Genomic DNA, 22922 nt, shown 5'->3' on the forward strand with positions numbered 1-22922 from the left:
CACTAGGTGAATGACTAGGTGAGTGGCTAGATGGGTGAGTGACTAGGTGAGTGAGTGACTAGGTGAGTGACTAGGTGAGTGACTAGGTGAGTGGCTAGATGGGTGGGTTACTAGGTGAGTGAGTGACTAGGTGAGTGACTACGTGGTTGACTAGGTGAGTGAGTGACTAGGTGAGTGACTAGGTGAGTGACTAGGTGAGTGGCTAGATGGGTGACTGACTAGGTGAGTGAGTGACTAGGTGAGTGACTAGGTGAGTGGCTAGATGGTTGAGTGGCTAGGTGAGTCACTAGGTGAGTGAGTGGGTGAGTGGCTAGATAGGTGAATGACTAGGTGAGTGAGTGACTAGGTGAGTGACTAAGTGGGTGACTAGGTGAGTGAGTGACTAGGTCAGTGAGTGACTAGGTGAATGACTAGGTGAGTGGCTAGATGGGTGAGTGACTAGGTGAGTGAGTGACTAGGTGAGTGACTAGGTGAGTGACTAGGTGAGTGGATAGATGGGTGGGTGACTAGTGAGTGAGTGACTAGGTGAGTGACTAGGTGGTTGACTAGGTGAGTGAGTGACTAGTTGAGTCACTAGGTGAGTGGCTAGATGGGTGAGTGACTAGGTGAGTGACTAGGTGAGTGACTAGGTGAGTGGCTAGATGGTGAGTGACTAGGTGAGTGGCTGGATGGGTGGGTGACTAGGTGAGTGAGTGACTAGGTTAGTGACTAGGTGGGTGACTAGGCGAGTGAGTGACTAGGTGAGTGACTAGGTGAGTGACTAGGTGAGTGGCTAGATGGGTGACTGACTAGGTGAGTGAGTGACTAGGTGAGTGACTACGTGGTTGACTAGGTTAGTGAGTGACTAGGTGAGTGACTAGGTGAGTGACTAGGTGAGTGGCTAGATGGATGACTGACTAGGTGAGTGAGTGACTAGGTGAGTGACTAGGTGAGTGGCTAGATGGTTGAGTGGCTAGGTGAGTCACTAGGTGAGTGACTGGGTGAGTGGCTAGATAGGTGACTGACTAGGTGAGTGAGTGACTAGGTGAGTGACTAGGTGGGTGACTAGGTGAGTGAGTGACTAGGTCAGTGAGTGACTAGGTGAATGACTAGGTGAGTGGCTAGATGGGTGAGTGACTAGGTGAGTGAGTGACTAGGTGAGTGACTAGGTGAGTGACTAGGTGAGTGGCTAGATGGGTGGGTGACTAGGTGAGTGAGTGACTAGTTGAGTGACTAGGTGGTTGACTTGGTGAGTGAGTGACTAGTTGAGTGACTAGGTGAGTGGCTAGATGGGTGAGTGACTAGGTGAGTGACTAGGTGAGTGACTAGGTGAGTGGCTAGATGGTGAGTGACTAGGTGAGTGGCTAGATGGGTGGGTGACTAGGTGAGTGAGTGACTAGGTTAGTGACTAGGTGGGTGACTAGGCGAGTGAGTGACTAGGTGAGTGACTAGGTGAGTGACTAGGTGAGTGGCTAGATGGTTGAGTGACTAGGTGAGTCACTAGGTGAGTGACTGGGTGAGTGGCTAGATAGGTGAGTGATTAGGTGAGTGAGTGACTAGGTGAGTGACTAGGTGGGTGACTAAGTGAGTGAGTGACTATGTGAGTGACTAGGTGAGTGAGTGACAAGGTGAGTAGCTAGATGGGTGCGTGACTAGGTGAGTGACTAGGTGAGTGACTCTCACTCAAGCAGGGTCCCTTTAAGAACCCTCTCACTCACCGCAGGGTCCCTTTAAGAAATCCTCTTACTGAAGCAGGGTCCCTTTAAGATCCCTCTTATTCAAGCAGGGTCCCTTTAAGAACCCTCACACTCAAGCAGGGTCCCTTTAAGAACCCTCTCACTCAAGCAGGGTCCCTTTAACAACCCTCTCACTCACTGGAGCGTCTCTTTAAGAACTCTCTTACTCAAGCAGGGTCCCTTTAAGAACCCTCCCACTCAAGGCCCCTGCATTGAAGTACCCTCTCACTCACTGGAGGGTCCCTTTAAGAACCCTCTTACTCAAGCAGGGTCCCTTTAATAACCCTCTCATTCAAGCAGGGTCCCTTTAATAACCCTCTCACTCAAGCAGGGTCCCTTTAAGAACCATCTCACTCACGGAAGGATCCCTTTAAGAACCCTCTCACTCACAGTGGGGTCCCATTAAGAACCCTCTTACTTAAGCAGGGTCCCTTTAAGAACCCTCCCACTCAAGGCCCCTGCCTTTAAGAACACTCACTCACTGGAGGTTCCCTTTAAGAACCCTCTTACTCACTGGAGGTTCCCTTTAAGAACCCTCTCACTCACTGGAGGTTCCCTTTAAGAACCCTCTTACTCAAGCAGGGTCCCTTTAAGAACCCTCTCACCCACCGCAGGGTCCCTTTAAGATCACTCTCACTTAAGCAGTGTCCCTTTAAGAACCCTCTCACTCACCACAAGGTCCCTTTAAGAACCCTCTTACTCAAGCAGGGTCCCTTTAAGAACCCTCACCAACAACAGGTCGGTTAACTCCGCCCACTAGTGGGGTAAACCCGCCCACAGGTCGGTTAACCCCGCCCACTAGTGACGTAACCCCGCCCACTAGTGGCGTGACCCCGCCCACTAGTGGCGTGACCCCGCCCACTAGTGGCGTGACCCCGCCCACAGGGGGTGAGGGGTGGATGTGGTTGGGCCTGGGGGAGGGGGTTTGCGGGGTGGACACGGCCATTATGAACCCAGCAGGGTGCAAGCACGGAACGTCGGACAACAGCGAGGCACGAGCGAGCTCCGTCTCAATTTCTCATCTTTAATGGGTGCTACAGAATCCGCCGCTGTTGATAATCAACCAGCAGTGGATAGACCATGGTGGCGGTGAGGAATGCCTCGAATTATAGTGAGAGAGGAGGAAGTGGGTGGGTGACTAGGTGGGTGACTAGGTGAGTGACTAGGTGAGTGACTAGGTGAGTGAGTGACTAGGTGGGTGACTAGGTGAGTGACTAGGTGGGTGACTAGGTGGGTGGCTAGGTGAGTGGCTAGGTGAGTGGCTAGGTGAGTGACTAGGTGAGTGAGTGACTAGGTGGGTGACTAGGTGAGTGACTAGTTGGGTGACTAGGTGAGTGGCTAGATGGGTGACTAGGTCAGTGAGTGACTAGGTGACTGGCTTTATGGGTGAGTGACTAGGTGATCGCGTGACTAGCTGAGTGGCTAGATGGGTGACTAGGTGAGTGATTGACTAGTTGGGTGAATAGGTGAGTGACTAGGTGGGTGGCTAGGTGAGTGACTAGGTGAGTGAGTGACTAGTTGGGTGAATAGGTGAGTGACTAGGTGGGTGGCTAGGTGAGTGACTAGGTGGGTGACTAGGTGAGTCACTAGGTGAGTGACTAGGTGGGTGACTAGGTGAGTGGCTAGGTGAGTGAGGAGGTGAGTGGCTAGGTGAGTGACTACGTGAGTGAGTGACTAGGTGAGTGACTAGGTGAGTGAGTGACTAGGTGGGTGACTAGGTGAGTGACTAGGTGGGTGACTAGGTGGGTGGCTAGGTGAGTGACTAGGTGAGTGACTAGGTGAGTGGCTAGATGGGTGGGTGACTAGGTGAGTGAGTGACTAGGTGAGTGACTAGGTGGGTGGCTAGGTGAGTGACTAGGTGGATGACTAGGTGAGTGACTAGGTGAGTGACTAGGTGGGTGACTAGGTGAGTGGCTAGGTGAGTGACGAGGTGAGTGGCTAGGTGAGTGACTACGTGAGTGAGTGACTAGGTGAGTGGCTAGGTGAGTGACTACGTGAGTGAGTGACTAGGTGAGTGACTAGGTGAGTGACTAGGTGGGTGACTAGGTGAGTGACTAGGTGGGTGACTAGGTGAGTGAGTGACTAGGTGAGTGACTAGGTTATTGACTAGGTGAGTGACTAGGTGGGTGACTAGGTGAGTGACTAGGTGGGTGATCAGGTGAGTGAGTGACTAGGTGGGTGACTAGGTGAGTGAGTGACTAGGTGAGTGACTAGGTGGGTGACTAGGTGAGTGAGTGACTAGGTGGGTGACTAGTTGAGTGACTAGGTGGGTGACTAGGTGAGTGACTTGGTGGGTGACTAGGTGAGTGACTAGGTGAGTGAGTGACTAGGTGAGTGAGTGACTAGGTGAGTGACTAGGTGAGTGAGTGACTAGGTGAGTGACTAGGTGAGTGACTAGGTGAGTGAGTGACTAGGTGGGTGACTAGGTGAGTGACTAGGTGGGTGACTAGGTGGGTGGCTAGGTGAGTGGCTAGGTGAGTGGCTAGGTGAGTGACTAGGTGAGTGAGTGACTAGGTTGGTGACTAGGTGAGTGACTAGTTGGGTGACAAGGTGAGTGGCTAGATGGGTGACTAGGTCAGTGAGTGACTAGGTGACTGGCTTTATGGGTGAGTGACTAGGTGATCGTGTGACTAGCTGAGTGGCTAGATGTGTGACTAGGTGAGTGATTGACTAGGTGAGTGACTAGGTGAGTGGCTAGATGGGTGACTAGGTGAGTGATTGACTAAGTGAGTGACTAGGTGAGTGGCTAGATGGGTGAGTGACTAGGTGAGTGACTAAGTGAGTGACTAGGTGAGTGGCTAGATGGTTGAGTGACTAGGTGAGTGAATGACTAAGTGAGTGACTAGGTGAGTGGCTAGATGGGTGAGTGACTAAGTGAGTGAGTGACTATGTGAGTGACTAGGTGAGTGGCTAGATGGGTGAGTGACTAGGTGAGTGAGTGACTAGGTGAGTGACTAGGTGAGTGGCTAGATGGGTGAGTGACTAGGTGATCGCGTGACTAGGTGAGTGGCTAGTTAGGTGACTAGGTGAGTGAGTGACTAGGTGAGTGACTAGGTGGGTGAGTGACTAGGTGAGTAGCTATATGGGTGAGTGACTAGGTGAGTGAGTGACTAGGTGAGTGACTAGGTGGGTGAGTGACTAGGTGAGTAGCTAGGTGGGTGAGTGACTAGGTGAGTGAGTGAGTAGGTGAGTGACTAGGTGAGTGGCTAGATGGGTGAGTGACTAGGTGAGTGAGTGACTAAGTGAGTGACTAGGTGAGTGGCTAGATGGGTGACTAGGTGAGTGATTGACTAGTTGGGTGAATAGGTGAGTGACTAGGTGAGTGGCTAGGTGAGTGACTAGGTGAGTGAGTGACTAGTTGGGTGAATAGGTGAGTGACTAGGTGGGTGGCTAGGTGAGTGACTAGGTGGGTGACTAGGTGAGTGACTAGGTGAGTGACTAGGTGGGTGACTAGGTGAGTGGCTAGGTGAGTGACGAGGTGAGTGGCTAGGTGAGTGACTACGTGAGTGAGTGACTAGGTGAGTGACTAGGTGAGTGACTAGGTGAGTGAGTGACTAGGTGGGTGACTAGGTGAGTGACTAGGTGGGTGACTAGGTGGGTGGCTAGGTGAGTGACTAGGTGAGTGACTAGGTGAGTGGCTAGATGGGTGGGTGACTAGGTGAGTGAGTGACTAGGTGAGTGACTAGGTGGGTGGCTAGGTGAGTGACTAGGTGAGTGACTAGGTGAGTGACTAGGTGGGTGACTAGGTGAGTGGCTAGGTGAGTGACGAGGTGAGTGGCTAGGTGAGTGACTACGTGAGTGAGTGACTAGGTGAGTGGCTAGGTGAGTGACTACGTGAGTGAGTGACTAGGTGAGTGACTAGTTGAGTGACTAGGTGGGTGACTAGGTGAGTGACTAGGTGGGTGACTAGGTGAGTGAGTGACTAGGTGAGTGACTAGGTGATTGACTAGGTGAGTGACTAGGTGGGTGACTAGGTGAGTGACTAGGTGGGTGATCAGGTGAGTGAGTGACTAGGTGGGTGACTAGGTGAGTGAGTGACTAGGTGAGTGACTAGGTGGGTGACTAGGTGAGTGAGTGACTAGGTGGGTGACTAGGTGAGTGACTAGGTGGGTGACTAGGTGAGTGACTTGGTGGGTGACTAGGTGAGTGACTAGGTGAGTGAGTGACTAGGTGAGTGAGTGACTACGTGAGTGACTAGGTGAGTGAGTGACTAGGTGAGTGACTAGGTGAGTGACTAGGTGAGTGAGTGACTAGGTGGGTGACTAGGTGAGTGACTAGGTGGGTGACTAGGTGGGTGGCTAGGTGAGTGGCTAGGTGAGTGGCTAGGTGAGTGACTAGGTGAGTGAGTGACTAGGTTGGTGACAAGGTGAGTGGCTAGATGGGTGACTAGGTCAGTGAGTGACTAGGTGACTGGCTTTATGGGTGAGTGACTAGGTGATCGTGTGACTAGCTGAGTGGCTAGATGTGTGACTAGGTGAGTGATTGACTAGGTGAGTGACTAGGTGAGTGGCTAGATGGGTGACTAGGTGAGTGATTGGCTAAGTGAGTGACTAGGTGAGTGGCTAGATGGGTGAGTGACTAGGTGAGTGACTAAGTGAGTGACTAGGTGAGTGGCTAGATGGGTGAGTGACTAGGTGAGTGAATGACTAAGTGAGTGACTAGGTGAGTGGCTAGATGGGTGAGTGACTAAGTGAGTGAGTGACTATGTGAGTGACTAGGTGAGTGGCTAGATGGGTGAGTGACTAGGTGAGTGAGTGACTAGGTGAGTGACTAGGTGAGTGGCTAGATGGGTGAGTGACTAGGTGATCGCGTGACTAGGTGAGTGGCTAGTTAGGTGACTAGGTGAGTGAGTGACTAGGTGAGTGACTAGGTGGGTGAGTGACTAGGTGAGTAGCTAGATGGGTGAGTGACTAGGTGAGTGAGTGACTAGGTGAGTGACTAGGTGGGTGAGTGACTAGGTGAGTAGCTAGGTGGGTGAGTGACTAGGTGAGTGAGTGAGTAGGTGAGTGACTAGGTGAGTGGCTAGATGGGTGAGTGACTAGGTGAGTGAGTGACTAAGTGAGTGACTAGGTGAGTGGCTAGATGGGTGAGTGACTAGGTGAGTGAGTGACTAGGTGAGTGACTAGGTGAGTGGCTAGATGGGTGAGTGACTAGGTGAGCACGTGGATGAGTGACTAGGTGAGTGACTAGGTGAGTGACTAGGTGAGTGACTAGGTGAGTGACTAGGTGAGTGGCTAGATGGGTGAGTGACTAGGTGAGTGACTAGGTGAGTGACTAGGTGAGTGACTAGGTGAGTGGCTAGATGGGTGAGTGACTAGGTGAGTGACTAGGTGAGTGACTAGGTGAGTGACTAGGTGAGTGACTAGGTGAGTGACTAGGTGAGTGGCTAGATGGGTGAGTGACTAGGTGAGCGCGTGAATGAGTGACTGAGTGAGGGGTGTGATGATGATGCTGCTGCTGCTGATGATGCTGATGTTGATGATGCTGCTGCTGCTGATGATACTGCTGCTGATGCTGCTGCTGATGCTGCTGCTGATGATGCTGCTGATGATGACGATGATGATGATGCTGCTGATGCTGCTGTTGATACTGCTGCTGATGCTGATGATGATGCTGCTGCTGATGCTGCTGATGATGACGATGATGATGATGCTGCTGATGCTGCTGCTGATACTGCTGCTGATGCTGATGACGCTGCTGCTGTGGTGTCACGTGCGGACGATGACGTCGCCCCTGGATCCGTTCTCCGCTCCTCCCTCTCCTCCGCCCCCGGCGCCCAGTTTCGACGCCTCCGCCGTAACCGCGACTGCGTCGTAGCGTCGTCTGTAAACGCCCCGCGAGACGAGCGCCACCAGGAACATCTCCACGACGAGCAGCTGCTGGTTCATGCCTCCAGGGGTGAGGGCAGGCGGCGTGGTGACCGTGCAGGAGAAATTATGGACGGTGGTTTGATGGGTCGGTTGGGGGTTTTTCATCGGAGTTCAAAACGAAACGCGAAGAAATGTTTTTTTTTTAAGTGAAATGATTTTGAGACTTCTTATCAGGGGTGTGAACTCGTGGGAGGGAGGGGGGGTTGGGGTTTGGGGGATGGTGGCACATTTTGGAAGAGTGGGTTCGGGTTGGTCGGTGAGTGGGTGGGTGAGTGAGTGAGTGGGTGAGTGGGTGGGTGAGTGAGTGGGTGAGTGGGTGGTGGGTGAGTGAGTGAGCGGGTGAGTGAGTGGGTGGGTGGATTGGTGAGTGGGTGGGTGGGTGAGTGAGTGGGTGGGTGAGTGAGTGGGTTAGTGGGGGAGTTTGTGGGTGAGTGGGTGGGTGGGTGGGTGAGTGAGAGAGTGGGTGGGTGGGTGAGTGGGTGGGTGAGTGGGTGGGTGAGTGGGTGGGTGGGTGAGTGGGTGAGTGAATGGGTGGGTGGGTTGGTGAGTGGGTGGGTGGGTTGGTGAGTGGGTGGGTGGGTGAGTGAGTGAGTGGGTGAGTGAGTGGGTGGGTGGGGGAGTGGGTGGGTGGGTGAGTGGGTGGGTGAGTGGATGGGTGGGTGGGTGAGTGGGTGGGTGGGTGAGTGGGTGAGTGGGTGAGTGAATGGGTGGGTGAGTGAGTGGGTTAGTGGGGGAGTGGGTGGGTGAGTGGGTGGGTGGGTGGGTGAGTGAGTGAGTGGGTGAGTGGGTGGGTGGGTGGGTGAGTGAGTGGGTGAGTGAGTGGGTGGCTGGGTGAGTGGGTGGGTGGGTGGGTTAGTGAGTGGGTGGGTGAGTGGGTGGGTGGGTGGGTGAGTGAGTGAGTGGGTGAGTGAGTGGGTGAGTGGATGGGTGAGTGGGTGAGTGAGTGTGTGTGTGAGTGGGTGGGTGAGTGGGTGAGTGGGTGGGTGGGTGAGTGGGTGGGTGGGTGAATGAGTGAGTGAGTGGGTGAGTGAGTGGGTGGGTGGATGGGTGAGTGAGTGAGTAAGCGGGTGAGTGAGTGAGTGGGTGGGTGAGTGGGTGGGTGGGTGAGTGAGTGGGTGAGTGAGTGGGTGGGTGGGTGAGTGAGTGTGTGTGTGAGTGGGTGGGTGAGTGTGTGAGTGGGTGGGTGAGTGGGTGGGTGAGTGGGTGGGGGAGTGGGTGGGGGGGTGGGTGAGTGGGTGGGTGGGTGCAAAACAACCCCCTACCTCCTCGCGGTGCCGGACGGGCAACTCTGTCGTGGACAGTGCTGTGGGGGGAGGGCCAATTCCGATTGGCTCCTCCCCTCATGGCGTCTGTCACCACCACAGGGGCTAAACAGGGGCTCTGGACGGGTGCGAGGGGCTGGTAACCCCTCCACCTTCAAAAATGTACCACTAAACCACGTCTAAAATATATAACTAATAAGTTTGTGCCGGAGGCCCCGGGGGGACAGGCGTCTATGACGTCTCCTGGCCAAACCCCAATTGGCGGAGCCAGGAGATTGAATCTCTACCCTCGGGGCTCCTCCAGAAACAACAAAAAGCCACTTCGTGTGGCCACGTGGAATGTTCGAACGCTCACTGCAGAGGAGAGGCTGCCACTCCTCTGTCCGCAGCTGGACCGGTACCGCCTGGATCTCTGTGGCATTCAGGAGGTCGGGTGGACCGGTTCTGGCTCCTGCCACCATGAGGGGTGGACAGTCCTCTACTCGGGGCAGCAGACTGCCAAACAACAGGGTGTGGGTCTTCTTTTGAACAAAAGAATGAAGGGGGAGTGGGAGCGTGGCGGTGAGGTGTGGGAAGCTGTAAGCCCCAGGCTACTTTGGGTTCGCCTTCCCATCAACCGGAGGTGAGGAGTGGTGGTCGTGGTTACTTATGCCCCCACCGAAGACGAACATCCGTGGAGGGATGCAGGCAAAGCCGATGAGTCGGATGCCTTCTATGACCTCCTGTCGCAGGTGCTGGCTAAAGTGGCCCCTCGGGATAGAGTAATTTTGTTGGGTGACTTCAATGTCCGAGTTGGTCATGATGCTGGCACCTGGTCTGAAGTGATTGGAGGGCATGGGCCAGATTAGCTCAATAACAGCGGTAGGAGGTTGCTAGATTTATGTGCAGCCCATGGACTTGTAATTACCAACACGCTATTCCGGCATCGGCACATCCACACAACATCATGGATGCATGCCGGGTCCAAGCAAGAACATCTGCTGGACTGCATAGTGACGGACCAGCGGATGCAAGCCCATGTCCTTGACACGAGGACCTACCGTGGAGCTGATCTGCCCTCTGACCATCGACTTGTCATCTGTAAGATGCGCCTGCCATTCTTCCACTCCGGTGGTGGGTGTACACCCAGGACCCCATTCCGACCTAAAGTGGCCTGGTCTCAGTTATCTGATGAAAGTTGCAATCGAGAATTTCATCATTGCTTGCGGCTGGGGTTGGCATCGTCTCCCACTCCTCCTGATGTCGAGGGTAAATGGGCGAGGTTTAAGACTGTGACTCATGCACCTGCAATGGCTGCTTTGGGTACACGGTCCAGACCTCCCCAGAGACCCTGGCTGACAGAGGAGGTGTTCAGGATGGTTGAGAAAAAGCGACAGGCCCACTGTCAACGGCTACAGAATCCCACGTCAGAGAATGAGGAGGCTTACCGCAGCCTTCGCTCGGAGGTTCTGAGAGCCGTGAGGCGCTGCAAGGATGGGTGGTGGTCGCGGGTTGCTGAGGAGATGGAGTCTGCCTCAGTGGCCCGCGATCACAAATCTCTATTTAACTCCATCAAAAAAGTAACCTGCAGCGCCACACCTATTACCATCATTAGGGGAAAAAACGGTGATCCAGTCTCCGACACCCAGGAACAGGTTTGCAGATTTGCTGAGCATTTCTGTGAGGTCCTGGGGGAGGGAAAATCCCTCAGCCAGGAAAACATCGTGGCACAAAGTGAGGATGACCTTGCTGAGGCTGCGGTGCCTAAAATATTGGAAGAAGTCACCCCCTGTGAGTGGCTGGCTGAGGTGCCATCTGTTGAGGAAGTATTGAAGGCGATCCGGAGTCTGAGACCAGGAAAGGCAGCGGGCAGAGATGATCTCCCAAGCGAAATGCTGAGGGAGAGTGGCGTTTGTGCACAGACTGCCCTATATGACATCATAACAACAGTCTGGACCACTGGACGGGTTCCGCAGGATTGGAAGGATGCCCTGGTGGTCCCCCTCTTTAAGAAGGGGGACCGCACAGACTGTAACAACTACAGGGGCATCTCTGTCTGTGTGTGTGTCTGTGAGTGTCTGTGTGTGTCTTTGTGTCTGTGTGTCTGTGTGTGTCTGTGTGTGTGTCTGTGTGTGTGTCTCTGTGTGTGTCTGTGAGTGTCTGTGTGTGTCTGTGAGTGTCTGTGTGTTTCTGTGTCTGTGAGTGTCTGTGTGTCTGTATGTGTCTGTGTGTGTCTGTGTGTCTGTGTGTGTCTGTGTGTGTGTCTGTGTGTGTGTCTCTGTGTGTGTGTCTCTGTGTGTGTCTGTGAGTGTCTGTGTGTGTCTGTGAGTGGCTGTGTGTGTCTGTGTGTCTGTGAGTGTCTGTGTGTGTCTGTGAGTCTGTAAGTGTGTCTGTGTGTCTGTGTGTGTGTGTGTCTGTGTGTGTGTGTGTCTGTGTGTGTCTGTGTGTGTGTGTCTGTGTGTGTGTAGTCTGTGTGTGTCTGTGTGTGGCTGTGTGTCTGTGTGTGTGTGTCTGTGTGTCTGTCCGGCAAAACAACCCCCTACCTCCTCGCGGTGCCGGACGGGCAACTCTGTCGTGGACAGCACTGTGGGGGGAGATCCAATTTTGATTGGCTCCTCCCCTCATGGCATATGTGTCCACCACAGGGGCTAAACGGGGGCTCTGGACGGGTGCGAGGGGCTGGTAACCCCTCCACCTTCAATTAATTACCACGAAACTACGAATTAAACTGAAATATGTAACCACTAAGCTTGTGCCGGAGGCCCCGGGGGGCCAGGCGTCTATGACGTCTCCTGGCCAAACCCCAATTGGCGGAGCCAGGAGATTGAATACCTACCCTCGGGGCTACGCCAGAAACAACGAAAAGCCACTACGGTTGGCCACGTGGAATGTTCGAACGCTCACTGCAGAGGAGAGGCTGCCACTCCTCTGTCGGGAGCTGGACCGGTACCGCCTGGATCTATGCGGCATTCAGGAGGTCCGGTGGACCGGCTCTGGCTCCTGCCACCATGAGGGGTGGACAGTCCTCTACTCGGGGCAGCAGACTGCCAAACAACAGGGTGTGGGTCTTCTTTTGAACAAAAGAATGAAGGGGGCGTGGGAGCGTGGCGGTGAGGTGTGGGAAGCTGTAAGCCCCAGGCTACTTTGGGCTCGCCTTCCCATCAACCGGAGGCGAGGAATGGTGGTCGTGGTTACCTATGCCCCCACCGAAGATGAACATCCGTGGAGGGATGCAGGCAAAGCCGATGAGTCAGATGCCTTCTATGACCTCCTGTCACAGGTGCTGGCTAAAGTGGCCCCTCGGGATAGAGTCTTCATGTTGGGTGACTTCAATGCCCGAGTTGGTCATGATACTGGCACCTGGTCTGGAGTGATTGGAGGGCATGGGCCAGATCAGCTCAATAACAACGGTAGGAGGCTGCTAGATTTTTGTGCAGCCCATGGGCTTGTAATTACCAACACGCTGTTCCGGCATCGGCGCATCCACACAACATCATGGATGCATGCCGGGTCCAAGCAAGAACATCTGCTGGACTACATAGTGACGGACCAGCGAATGCGAGCCCATGTCCTTGACACCAGGACCTACCGTGGAGCTGATCTGCCCTCTGACCATCGACTAGTCATCTGTAAGATGCGCCTACCATTCTTCCACTCCGGTGGTGGGTGTACACCCAGGACCCCATTCCAACCTAAAGTGGCCTGGTCTCAGTTATCTGATGAAAGTTGCAAGCGAGAATTTCATCATCGCTTGCGGCTGGGATTGGCATCGTCCCCGACTCCTCCTGATGTCGAGGGTAAATTGGCGAGGTTTAGGACTGTGACTCATGCAGCTGCAATGGCTGCTTTGGGTACGCGGTCCAGACCTCCCCAGACACCCTGGATGACAGAGGAGTTGTTCAGGATGGTTGAGAAAAAGCGACAGGCCCACTGTCATCGGCTACAGAATCCCACGTCAGAGAATGAGGAGGCTTACCGCAGCCTTCGCTCGGAGGTTCGGAGAGCCGTGAGGCGCTGCAAGGATGGGTGGTGGTCGCGGGTTGCTGAGGAGATGGAGTCTGCCTCAGTGGCCCGTGATCACAAATCTCTATTTAACTCCATCAAAAAAGTAACCTGCAGCGCCACACCTATTACCATCATTAGGGGAAAAAACGGTGATCCAATTTCCGACCCCCAGGAACAGGTTCGCAGATTTGCTGAGCATTTCTGTGAGGTCCTGGGGGAGGGAAAATCCCTCAGCCAGGAAAACATCGTGGCACAAAGTGAGGATGACCCTGCTGAGGCTGCGGTGCCTCAAATATTGGATGAAGTCACCCCCTGTGAGTGGCTGGCTGAGGTGCCATCTGCTGAGGAAGTATTGAAGGCGATCCGGAGTCTGAGACCAGGAAAGGCAGCGGGCAGAGATGATCTCCCAAGCGAAATGCTGAGGGAGGGTGGCGTTTGTGCACAGACTGCCCTATATGACATCATAACAACAGTCTGGACCACTGGACGGGTTCCGCAGGATTGGAAGGATGCCCTGGTGGTCCCCCTTTTTAAGAAGGGGGACCGCACAGACTGTAACAACTACAGGGGCATCTCACTCCTCAGTGTGCCGGGAAAGGTCCTGGCAAGGATTATTCAGCATCGCCTTGCCAGGCACGCTGAGGAGAGGCTTGCGGAGCCCCAATGCGGTTTCAGGAAAGGGCGGTCCTGCACAGATGCCATATTTTCTGTCCGTCTGCTACAGCAGAGGTGTAGGGAATTCCAACAAGACCTACATCTCTGCTTTATTGACCTGGTCAAGGCCTATGATACCATCAGTAGGCCTGGGCTCTGGGTCGTTCTTCGTGCTTTTGGAGTACCTGACCCTCTGCTCACGATCATTAAGGACCTTCATGATGGTGAGCGGGCCCGGGTAAAACTACGTGGCCGGGAGTCAGAGCCATTCCCTGTACACCTTGGGGTGCGACAGGGATGTCCTCTGGTTCCCACATTATTTAACATCTATTTTGACCACGTAGTTCGTGAAGCCTTCAATAGCTGTACCGGGGGAATCTCCATATGGTACAGATATAATGGGAGGCTAATCGATGCCCGGGTGCGGTCAAGGGATGGCTCCCTATTGCTCAACCACGTTATGTATGCTGATGACTTGGTAATAGCTGCTCAGTCAGAGGAGGAGTTGGAGACGCTGCTGCTGAGACTGGAGCGTGCCACTAAGAGGTGGGGCCTTACCATCAGCCCCACCAAAACTAAGCACCTGCCTGGGTATTTTGTACCATCGGACACTCCACCCCCACAACTCCCAATCGGTGATGGGGCAGTTGTGGAGAGAGTGGAGAGTTTCCCATACCTGGGCAGTGTGCTTATGACTGGCTCCAGTTTAACAGCAGAGGTCTCACTCTGAATCAGTCGAGCGGCAATATCTTTTCATCGGTTGCGTAACGCTGTGTGGAAGCTACCTGGTCTGTCGCTCCGCACTAAGCTTCAGGTCTTCTCGGCCACGGTCATTCCCTCCCTACTCTACGCTTGCGAAACGTGGACCCCCCTAATGGAACATCTTCGCCGGTTAGAAACATTTAGGCTGGCCTGCCTACGATCCATCCTGGGTTTAACCAGACTGGATTGTGTGAGGAGCTCACAAATCCTTGAAAGATCTGGGCAGGGTCCCATCGGTGAGCTCCTCCGGCAGGCAAGGCTGCGATGGCTGGGTCATGTAGCCCGCATGCCCAGCCACCGCATGCCGAAACAGCTTTTGTTCGGCCGGATTGAGGGGGCTAAGCGGGCGCGGCACGGGCTAGAGAAGAGATGGAGTGATGTGGTACAGGAGGACGTGGAGCTGAGTGGACTTGCCGATGACTGGTACCAGCGGTGTCAAGATCGGCCTCTGTGGAGGAGGCTCGTGAAGGATGCTACTGGGCAGTTGGAGGCAGTCGCCCTCCAACAACAACGGAGGGCGGAGGAGCGACGCTCACAACAGCGAGCGGAGCGCCGGGTGGCTAAAGCACAGCAGGTTGGCACAGTAGGGGGCACAGGTGGTGCATCAGCCAGTCATCTCAGTCAGTCGACCCGTGGCACCTGGGTCTGCCCCGTGACCTCCTGCCAGCGGGCGTTCGACACTTCACGTGGCCTCAGGGTGCACATAGCCTGGCACAAGCGTCGTGGTGACGTCACCGCCACTTAGTGGCGAATGGCGGTTGTTGTTGTTGTTGTGTGTCTGTGTCTCTGTGTGTCTGTGTGTGTGTCTGTGTGTGTCGTCTGTGCCGCCTCTCACTGGCAGCGCGTGCGCGCGAGGGGAAGGGCGGCACGCACGCCACGGTCCCCGCGGTGCCCAGCATGGCGAGGATGGCGAGCTGCAGGCTGCTGAGGATCAGAATCATCTGCAGCGATAGCGGGGGTGGGGGGGCATGGGGGAACAGGCAGGGATGGATTGAGTGTGTGGGTGAGTGTGTGTGTGAGTGTGTGGGTGAGTGTGTGTGTGGGTGAGTGTGTGGGTGAGTGTGTGGGTGAGTGTGTGTGGGTGAGTGTGTGGGTGAGTGTGTGGGTTGGTGGATGGGTGGGTTGGTGAGTGGATGGGTGAGTGGGTGGATGGGTGGATGAGTGAGTGAGTGGGTGGATGAGTGAGTGGGTGGGTGGGTGGGTGAGTGAGTGAGTGGGTTGGTGGATGGGTGGGCTGGTGAGTGGATGGGTGAGTGGGTGGATGGGTGGATGAGTGAGTGAGTGGGTGGATGAGTGAGTGGGTGGGTGGGTGAGTGAGTGAGTGGGTGAGTGAGTGAGTGGGTCGGTGGATGGGTGGGCTGGTGAGTGGATGGGTGAGTGGGTGGATGGGTGGATGAGTGAATGAGTGAGTGGGTGGATGAGTGAGTGGGTTGGTGGATGGGTGGACAGGTGAGTGGATGGGTGAGCGTGTGACCTGGTTGAGGGCGAACTTGGGTATGATGTTGAGGCTGGCCAGGTTGGTGCGGGCGTGGCTGAACATGATGCCGATCGCCCACAGGGACACGATCGTCGCCACGCCCGAGATGCAGCTGATCCACAGGTAGGCGCCCGTCACGGACATCTGGAGAGACGGGTGGGTGGGTGAGTTGGTGGGTGGGTGAGTTGGTGGGTGGGCGAGTTGGTGGGTGGGTGAGTTAGTGGGTGAGTGGGTGGGTGAGTGGGTGAGTTGGTGGGTGGGTGAGTTGGCGGGTTGGTGAGTTGGCGGGTGAGTGGGTTGCTGAGTGAGTGAGTTGCTGGGTGGTTGAGTGGGTGGGTGAGTGGGTGAATTGGTGGGTGGGTGCGTTGGTGGGTTGGTGAGTTGGTGGGTGAGTGAGTTGGTGGGTGGTTGAGTGGGTGTGTGAGTGAGTGGGTGAGTTGGTGGGTGGTTGAGTTGGTGGGTGAGTGGGTGGGTGAGTGGGTGAGTTGGTGGGTTGGTGAGTTGGTGGGTGGGTGAGTGGGTGGGTGAGTTGGTCGGTGGGTGGGTGAGTTGGTGGGTTGGTGAGTTGGTGGGAGAGTTGGTGGATGAGTGAGTGAGTGAGTTGGTGGGTGGGTGGGTGAGTTGGTGGGTTGGTGAGTTTGTGGGTGAGTGAGTTGGTGGGTGGTTGAGTGGGTGGGTAATTGGGTGAGTTGGTGGGTGGGTGAGTTGGTGGGTGGGTGGGTGAGTGGGTGAGTTGGTGGGTGGGTGAGTGAGTTGGTGGGTTGGTGAGTTGCTGGGTGAGTGAGTTGCTGGGTGGTTGAGTGGGTGGGTGAGTGGGTGGGTGAGTGGGTAGGTGGGTGAGTGAGTGAGTTGGTGGGTGGGTGGGTGAGTTGGTGGGTTGGTGAGTTGGTGGGTGAGTGAGTTGGTGGGTGGTTGAGTGGGTGGGTGAGTGGGTGGGTGAGTGGGTAGGTGGGTGAGTGAGTTGGTGGGTGGGTGGGTGAGTTGGTGGGTTGGTGAGTTGGTGGGTGAGTGAGTTGGTGGGTGAGTTGGTGGGTGGGTGAGTTGGTGCCTGGATGGGTGGGTGAGTTGGTGCGTGGGATGGTGGGTGAGTTGGTGGGTGGGTGGGTGAGTTGGTGGGTTGGTGAGTTTGTGGGTGAGTGAGTTGGTGGGTGGGTGGTTGAGTGGGTGGGTAATTGGGTGAGTTGGTGGGTGGGTGAGTTGGTGGGTGCGTGGGTGAGTTGGTGGGAGGGTGGGTGAGTTGGTGGGTTGGTGAGTTGGTGGGTGAGTGAGTTGGTGGGTGGTTGAGTGGGTGGGTAATTGGGTGAGTTGGTGGGTGGGTGAGTTGGTGGGTGGGTGAGTTGGTGGGTGAGTGGGTGAGTTGGTGGGTGGGTGAGTGAGTTGGTGGGTTGATGAGTTGCTGGGTGAGTGAGTTGCTGGGTGGTTGAGTGGGTGGGTGAGTGGGTGGGTGAGTGTGTAGGTGGGTGAGTGAGTGAGTTGGTGGGTGGGTGGGTGAGTTGGTGGGTTGGTGAGTTGGTGGGTGAGTGAGTTGGTGGGTGGTTGAGCGGGTGGGTGAGTGGGTGGGTGAGTGGGTGGGTGAGTGGGTAGGTGGGTGAGTGAGTGAGTTGGTGGGTGGGTGGGTGAGTTGGTGGGTTGGTGAGTTGGTGGATGAGTGAGTTGGTGGGTGGTTGATTTGTGGGTGAGTGGGTGGGTGAGTGGGTGAATTGGTGGGTGGGTGAGTTGGTGGGTGAGTGAGTTGGTGGGTAGTTGAGTGGGTGAGTGGGTGGGTGAGTGGGTAGGTGGGTGAGTTGGTGGTTGGGTGAGTTGGTGCGTGGGTGGGTGGTTGAGTGGGTGGGTGGTTGAGTGGGTGAGTGGGTTGGTGGGTGAGTTGGTGGGTGGGTGGGTGAGTTGGTGGGTTGGTGAGTTGGTGGGAGCGTTGGTGGATGGGTGAGTGAGTGAGTTGGTGGGTGGGTGGGTGAGTTGGTGGGTTGGTGAGTTTGTGGGTGAGTGAGTTGGTGGGGGTTGAGTGGGTGGGTAATTGGTTGAGTTGGTGGGTGGGTGAGTTGGTGGGTGGGTGAGTTGGTGGGTGAGTGGGTGAGTTGGTGGGTGGGTGAGTGAGTTGGTTGGTTGGTGAGTTGCTGGGTGAGTGAGTTGCTGGGTGGTTGAGTGGGTGGGTGAGTGGGTGGGTGAGTGGGTAGGTGGGTGAGTGAGTGAATTGGTGTGTGGGTGGGTGAGTTGGTGGGTTGGTGAGTTGGTGGGTGAGTGGGTTGGTGGGTGGTTGAGTGGGTGGGTGAGTGGGTGGGTGAGTGGGTAAGTGGGTGAGTGAGTGAGTTGGTGGGTGGGTGGGTGAGTTGGTGGGTTGGTGAGTTGGTGGGTGAGTGAGTTGGTGGGTGGTTGAGTGGGTGGGTGAGTGGGTGGGTGAGTGGGTAGGTGGGTGAGTTGGTGGGTGGGTGAGTTGGTGCGTGGGTGGGTGGTTGAGTGGGTGGGTGGTTGAGTGGGTGAGTGGGTTGGTGGGTGAGTTGGTGGGTGGGTGGGTGGGTGAGTTGGTGGGTTGCTGAGTTGGTGGGTGAGTGAGTTGGTGGGTGAGTTGGTGGGTGGGTGAGTTGGTGCCTGGGTGGGTGGGTGAGTTGGTGCGTGGGTTGGTGGGTGCGTTGGTGGGTGGTTGGGTGAGTTGGTGGGTTGGTGAGTTTGTGGGTGAGTGAGTTGGTGGGTGGGTGGTTGAGTGGGTGGGTAATTGGGTGAGTTGGTGGGTGGGTGAGTTGGTGGGTGCGTGGGTGTGTTGGTGGGAGCGTGGGTGAGTTGGTGGGTTGGTGAGTTGGTGGGTGAGTGAGTTGGTGGGTGGTTGAGTGGGTGGGTAATTGGGTGAGTTGGTGGGTGGGTGAGTTGGTGGGTCGGTGAGTTGGTGGGTGAGTGGGTGAGTTGGTGGGTGGGTGGGTGAGTGAGTTGGTGGGTTGATGAGTTGCTGGGTGATTGAGTTGCTCGGTGGTTGAGTGGGTGGGTGAGTGGGTGGGTGAGTGGGTAGGTGGGTGAGTGAGTGAGTTGGTGAGTGGGTGGATGAGTTGGTGGGTTGGTGAGTTGGTGGGTGCGTGAGTTGGTGGGTGGTTGAGCGGGTGGGTGAGTGGGTGGGTGAGTGGGTGGGTGAGTGGGTAGGTGGGTGAGTGAGTGAGTTGGTGGGTGGGTGGGTGAGTTGGTGGGTTGGTGAGTTGGTGGATGAGTGAGTTGGTGGGTGGTTGAGTGGGTGGGTGAGTGGGTGGGTGAGTGGGTGAATTGGTGGGTGGGTGAGTTGGTGGGTGAGTGAGTTGGTGGGTGGTTGAGTGGGTGGGTGAGTGGGTGGGTTTATGGGTAGGTGGGTGAGTTGGTGGGTGGGTGAGTTGGTGCGTGGGTGGGTGGTTGAGTGGGTGGGTGGTTGAGTGGGTGAGTGGGTTGGTAGGTGAGTTGGTGGGTGCGTGGGTGAGTTGGTGGGTTGGTGAGTTGGTGGGTGAGTGAGTTGGTGGGTGAGTTGGTGGGTGGGTGAGTTGGTGCCTGGGTGGGTGGGTGAGTTGGTGCGTGGGTAGGTGGGTGAGTGGGTGGGTTGATGGGTGATTGAATAGTGGGTGGTTGAGTGGGTGGGTGGTTAAGTGGGTGGGTGGTTGAGTGGGTGGGTGGTTAAGTGGGTGGGTGGTTGAGTGGGTGGGTGGGTTGGTGTGTGAGTTGGTGGGTGGGTGAGTTGGTGGGTTGGTGAGTTGGTGGGTGAGTGAGTTGCTGGGTGGTTGAGTGGGTGGGTGAGTGTGTGAGTTGGTGGGTGGGTGGGTGACTTGGTGGGTTGGTGAGTTGGTGGGTGAGTGAGTAGGTTGGTGAGTTGGTGGGTGCGTGAGTTTGTGCGTGGGTGGGTGGGTGAGTGGGTGGGTTGATGGCTGGTTGAGTGGGTGGGTGGTTGAGTGGGTGGGTGGTTAAGTGGGTGGGTGGTTGAGTGGATGGGTGGGTGGTTTGGTGGGTGAGTTGGTGGGTGGGTGGTTGAATTAATGCGTGATTGGGTGGGGGGTGGGTGGTTGAAGTGATTGATAATTTTGCTGATAAGTTTACTCCTGATAATTAAAATCCTGCTTCAACTACTACTGCTGCTACTACTATTGCTGATACTGATACTACTGCTGCTACTACTACTGCAGCAACTACCGCTGCTGATACTACTGATACTGCTACTGATACTACTATTACTAATGATGGTGCTGCTGCTACTAATGCTTTTACTACTGCTGCTACTACTACTACTGCTGCTACTACTGCTGCCACTGCTACTACTGCTGCTACTACTACTACTGCAGCAACTACTGCTGCTGCTACTACTGATACTGCTACTGATACTACTATTACAAATGCTGGTGCTGGTGCTACTAATGCTTCTACTACTGCTGCTACTGCTGCTACTACTGATGCTACTACTACTACTGCTGCCGCTACTGCTACTATTGCTGGTACTACTACTGCTACTAATGTTACTACTACTTCTACTGCTGCTACTACTGCTGCTGCTTCTACTTCTTATGCTACTACTGCTGCTGCTAAGACTACTACAGCTGCTACTACTGCTGCTGCTACTACTGCTGCTGCTACTACTACAGCTGCTACTACTGCTGCTACTACTGCTGCTGCTACTACTACTACAGCTGCTACTACTACTGCTACTACTACTACTGCTGCTACTACTGCTACTACTACTACTGCTACTACTGCTCCTACTACTACTACTGCTCCTACTACTACTGCTACTACTGCTGCTACTACTGCTGCTACTACTGCTACTGCTGCTGCTACTACTGCTACTACTACTGCTACTACTGCTGCTGCTACTACTACTACTACAGCTGCTACTACTACTACTGCTGCTACTACTACTGCTGCTACTACTGCTACTACTACTGCTACTACTACTGCTACTACTGCTACTGCTGCTGCTACTACTACTGCTGCTACTACTGGTGCTACTACTGCTGCTGCTACTGCTAATGCTACTACTGCTACTGCTGATGCCTTGTCTGGGTTGTAGGTGCCGTTTGTCCAGAGCACGGCTCCCAGGAATAGAAGCACGGGACGCAGGAACGCCACTTGGAAGGTCCCACACTGAATGATGGCCAAGTTCCTCCTGCAGGGACACAGACAGCAGAAGTGGTGTAGTAGTGTAGTAGGTGTAGTAGTAGTAATGTAGTAGTGTAGTAGTAGTAGCAGCAGTAGTAGTAGTGTAGTAGTAGTGTAGTAGTGTAGTAGGTGTAGTAGTAGTAGTGTAGTAGGTGTAGTAGTAGTGTAGTAGGTGTAGTAGTAGTAGCAATAGTAGGTGTAGTAGTAGTGTAGTAGGTGTAGTAGTAGTGTAGTAGGCGTAGTAGTAGTAGGTGTAGTAGTAGCAGTAGTAGTGTAGTAGGTGCAGTAGTAGTATAATAGGTGTAGTAGTAGAGTGGTAGTTGTAGTAGTAGTAGCAGTAGTAGTGTAGTAGTAGTAGCAGTAGTAGTGTAGTAGTAGTAGCAGTAGTAGTGTAGTAGGTGCAGTAGTAGTGTAGTAGGTGTAGTAGTAGTAATGTAGTAGGTGCAGTAGTAGTGTAGTAGGTGTAGTAGTAGAGTGGTAGTTGTAGTAGTAGTGTGGTAGTTGTAGTAGTAGTAGCAGTAGCAGTGTAGTAGTAGTAGCAGTAGTAGTGTAGTAGGTGTAATAGTAGTAGTGTAGTAGGTGTAGTAGTAGCAGTAGCAGTGTAGTAGTAGTAGCAGTAGTAGTGTAGTAGCTGTAGTAGTAGTAGCAGTGGTAGTGTAGTAGTAGTAGCAGTAGTAGTGTAGTAGGTGTAATAGTAGTAGCAGTAGTAGTGTAGTAGGTGTAGTAGTAGTAGCAGTAGTAGTGTAGTAGGTGTAGTAGTAGTAGTAGTGTAGTAGGTGTAGTAGTAGTAGCAGTAGTAGTGTAGTAGTAGCAGTAGTAGTGTAGTAGGTGTAATAGTAGTAGCAGTAGTAGTGTAGAAGGTGTAGTAGTATAGTAGGTGTAGTAGGTGTAGTAGTATTGTAGTAGGTGTAGTAGTAGCAGTAGTAGTGTAGTAGGTGCAGTAGTTTTATAGTAGGTGTAGTAGTAGTGTGGTAATTGTAGTAGTAGTAGCAGGTGTAGTAGTAGTGTAGTAGCAGTAGTAGTGTAGTAGGTGTAGTAGTAGTAGTGTAGTAGCTGTAGTAGTAGCAGTAGTAGTGTAGTAGTAGCAGTAGTAGTGTAGTAGGTGTAGTAGTAGTAGCAGTAGTAGTGTAGTAGGTGTAGTAGTAGTAGCAGTAGTAGTGTAGTAGGTGTAGTAGCAGTAGTAGTGTAGTAGGTGTAGTAGTGTACTAGGTGTAGTAGCAGTAGTGTAGTAGGTGTAGTAGGTGTAGTAGTAGTCGTAGGTGTAGTAGTAGCAGTAGTAGTGTAGTAGGTGCAGTAGTAGTATAGTAGGTGTAGTAGGTGTAGTGTACTAGGTGTAGTAGTAGTGTAGTAGGTGTAGTAGGTGTAGTAGTAGTGTACTAGGTGTAGTAGTAGTGTAGTAGGTGTAGTAGTTGTAGTAGTAGTATAGTAGGTGTAGTAGGTGTAGTAGCAGTAGTAGTGTAGTAGGTGTAGTAGTAATGTCGTAGGTGTAGTAGGTGTAGTAGTAGTAGTGTACTAGGTGTAGTAGTAGTGTAGTAGGTGTAGTAGGTGTAGTAGTAGTAGTGTAGTAGGTGTAGTAGGTGTAGTTGTAGTAGTAGTAGTGTAGTAGGTGTAGTAGTAGTAGTGTAGTAGGTGTAGTAGTAGTATAGTAGGTGTAGTAGTAGTGTAGTAGGTGTAGTAGTAGTAGTAGTAGGTGTAGTACGTGTAGTAGTAGTAGCAGTAGTAGTGTAGTAGGTGTAGTAGCAGTAGTAGTGTAGTAGGTGTAGTAGTAGTAGTGTAGTAGGTGTAGTAGTAGTAGTGTAGTAGGTGTAGTAGTAGTGTAGTAGGTGTAGTAGCAGTAGTAGTGTAGTAGGTGTAGTAGTAGTAGTGTAGTAGGTGTAGTAGTAGTAGTGTAGTAGGTGTAGTAGTAGTAGTGTAGTAGGTGTAGTAGGTGTAGTAGTATTGTAGTAGGTGTAGTAGTAGCAGTAGTAGTGTAGTAGGTGCAGTAGTTTTATAGTAGGTGTAGTAGTAGTGTGGTAGTTGTAGTAGTAGTAGCAGTAGTAGGTGTAGTAGTAGTGTAGTAGCAGTAGTAGTGTAGTAGGTGTAGTAGTAGTAGTGTAGTAGATGTAGT

The 22922-nt window shown here is 53.8% G+C and overlaps 1 protein-coding gene and 1 long non-coding RNA gene across 6 annotated transcripts in view; one reads left to right on the top strand and one right to left on the bottom strand.

Moving 5' to 3' along the window:
* The first annotated feature begins 408 nt into the window (after positions 1-408).
* LOC142908113 (uncharacterized) lies at positions 409-1324 on the top strand. Its single transcript, XR_012931601.1, has 4 exons — positions 409-482; positions 578-629; positions 1093-1160; positions 1257-1324. It is a non-coding gene; the product is annotated as an uncharacterized LOC142908113 (long non-coding RNA).
* Positions 1325-2719: 1395 nt separating this feature from the next.
* The window catches only part of LOC116937797 (organic solute transporter subunit alpha-like), a 136436-nt gene continuing 116233 nt past the window's right edge, over positions 2720-22922 (bottom strand). For all 5 annotated transcript variants that reach the window (XM_076058366.1, XM_076058365.1, XM_076058367.1 and 2 more), the window contains 4 exons: positions 20711-20822; positions 15722-15868; positions 15083-15188; positions 2720-7605 (listed from right to left, as the gene is read on the bottom strand). In XM_076058366.1, the coding sequence (XP_075914481.1) occupies positions 7424-7605; positions 15083-15188; positions 15722-15868; positions 20711-20822 (547 nt within the window). In that variant the 3' untranslated portion in view covers positions 2720-7423. The remainder of the gene's footprint in view (positions 7606-15082; positions 15189-15721; positions 15869-20710; positions 20823-22922) is intronic.

Source organism: Petromyzon marinus, assembly GCF_048934315.1.
Source record: "Petromyzon marinus isolate PM22_M1 ecotype Great Lakes invasive population chromosome 70 unlocalized genomic scaffold, UKy_Petmar_22M1.pri1.0 chr70_unloc.4, whole genome shotgun sequence".
Classification (NCBI taxonomy): domain Eukaryota; kingdom Metazoa; phylum Chordata; class Hyperoartia; order Petromyzontiformes; family Petromyzontidae; genus Petromyzon; species Petromyzon marinus.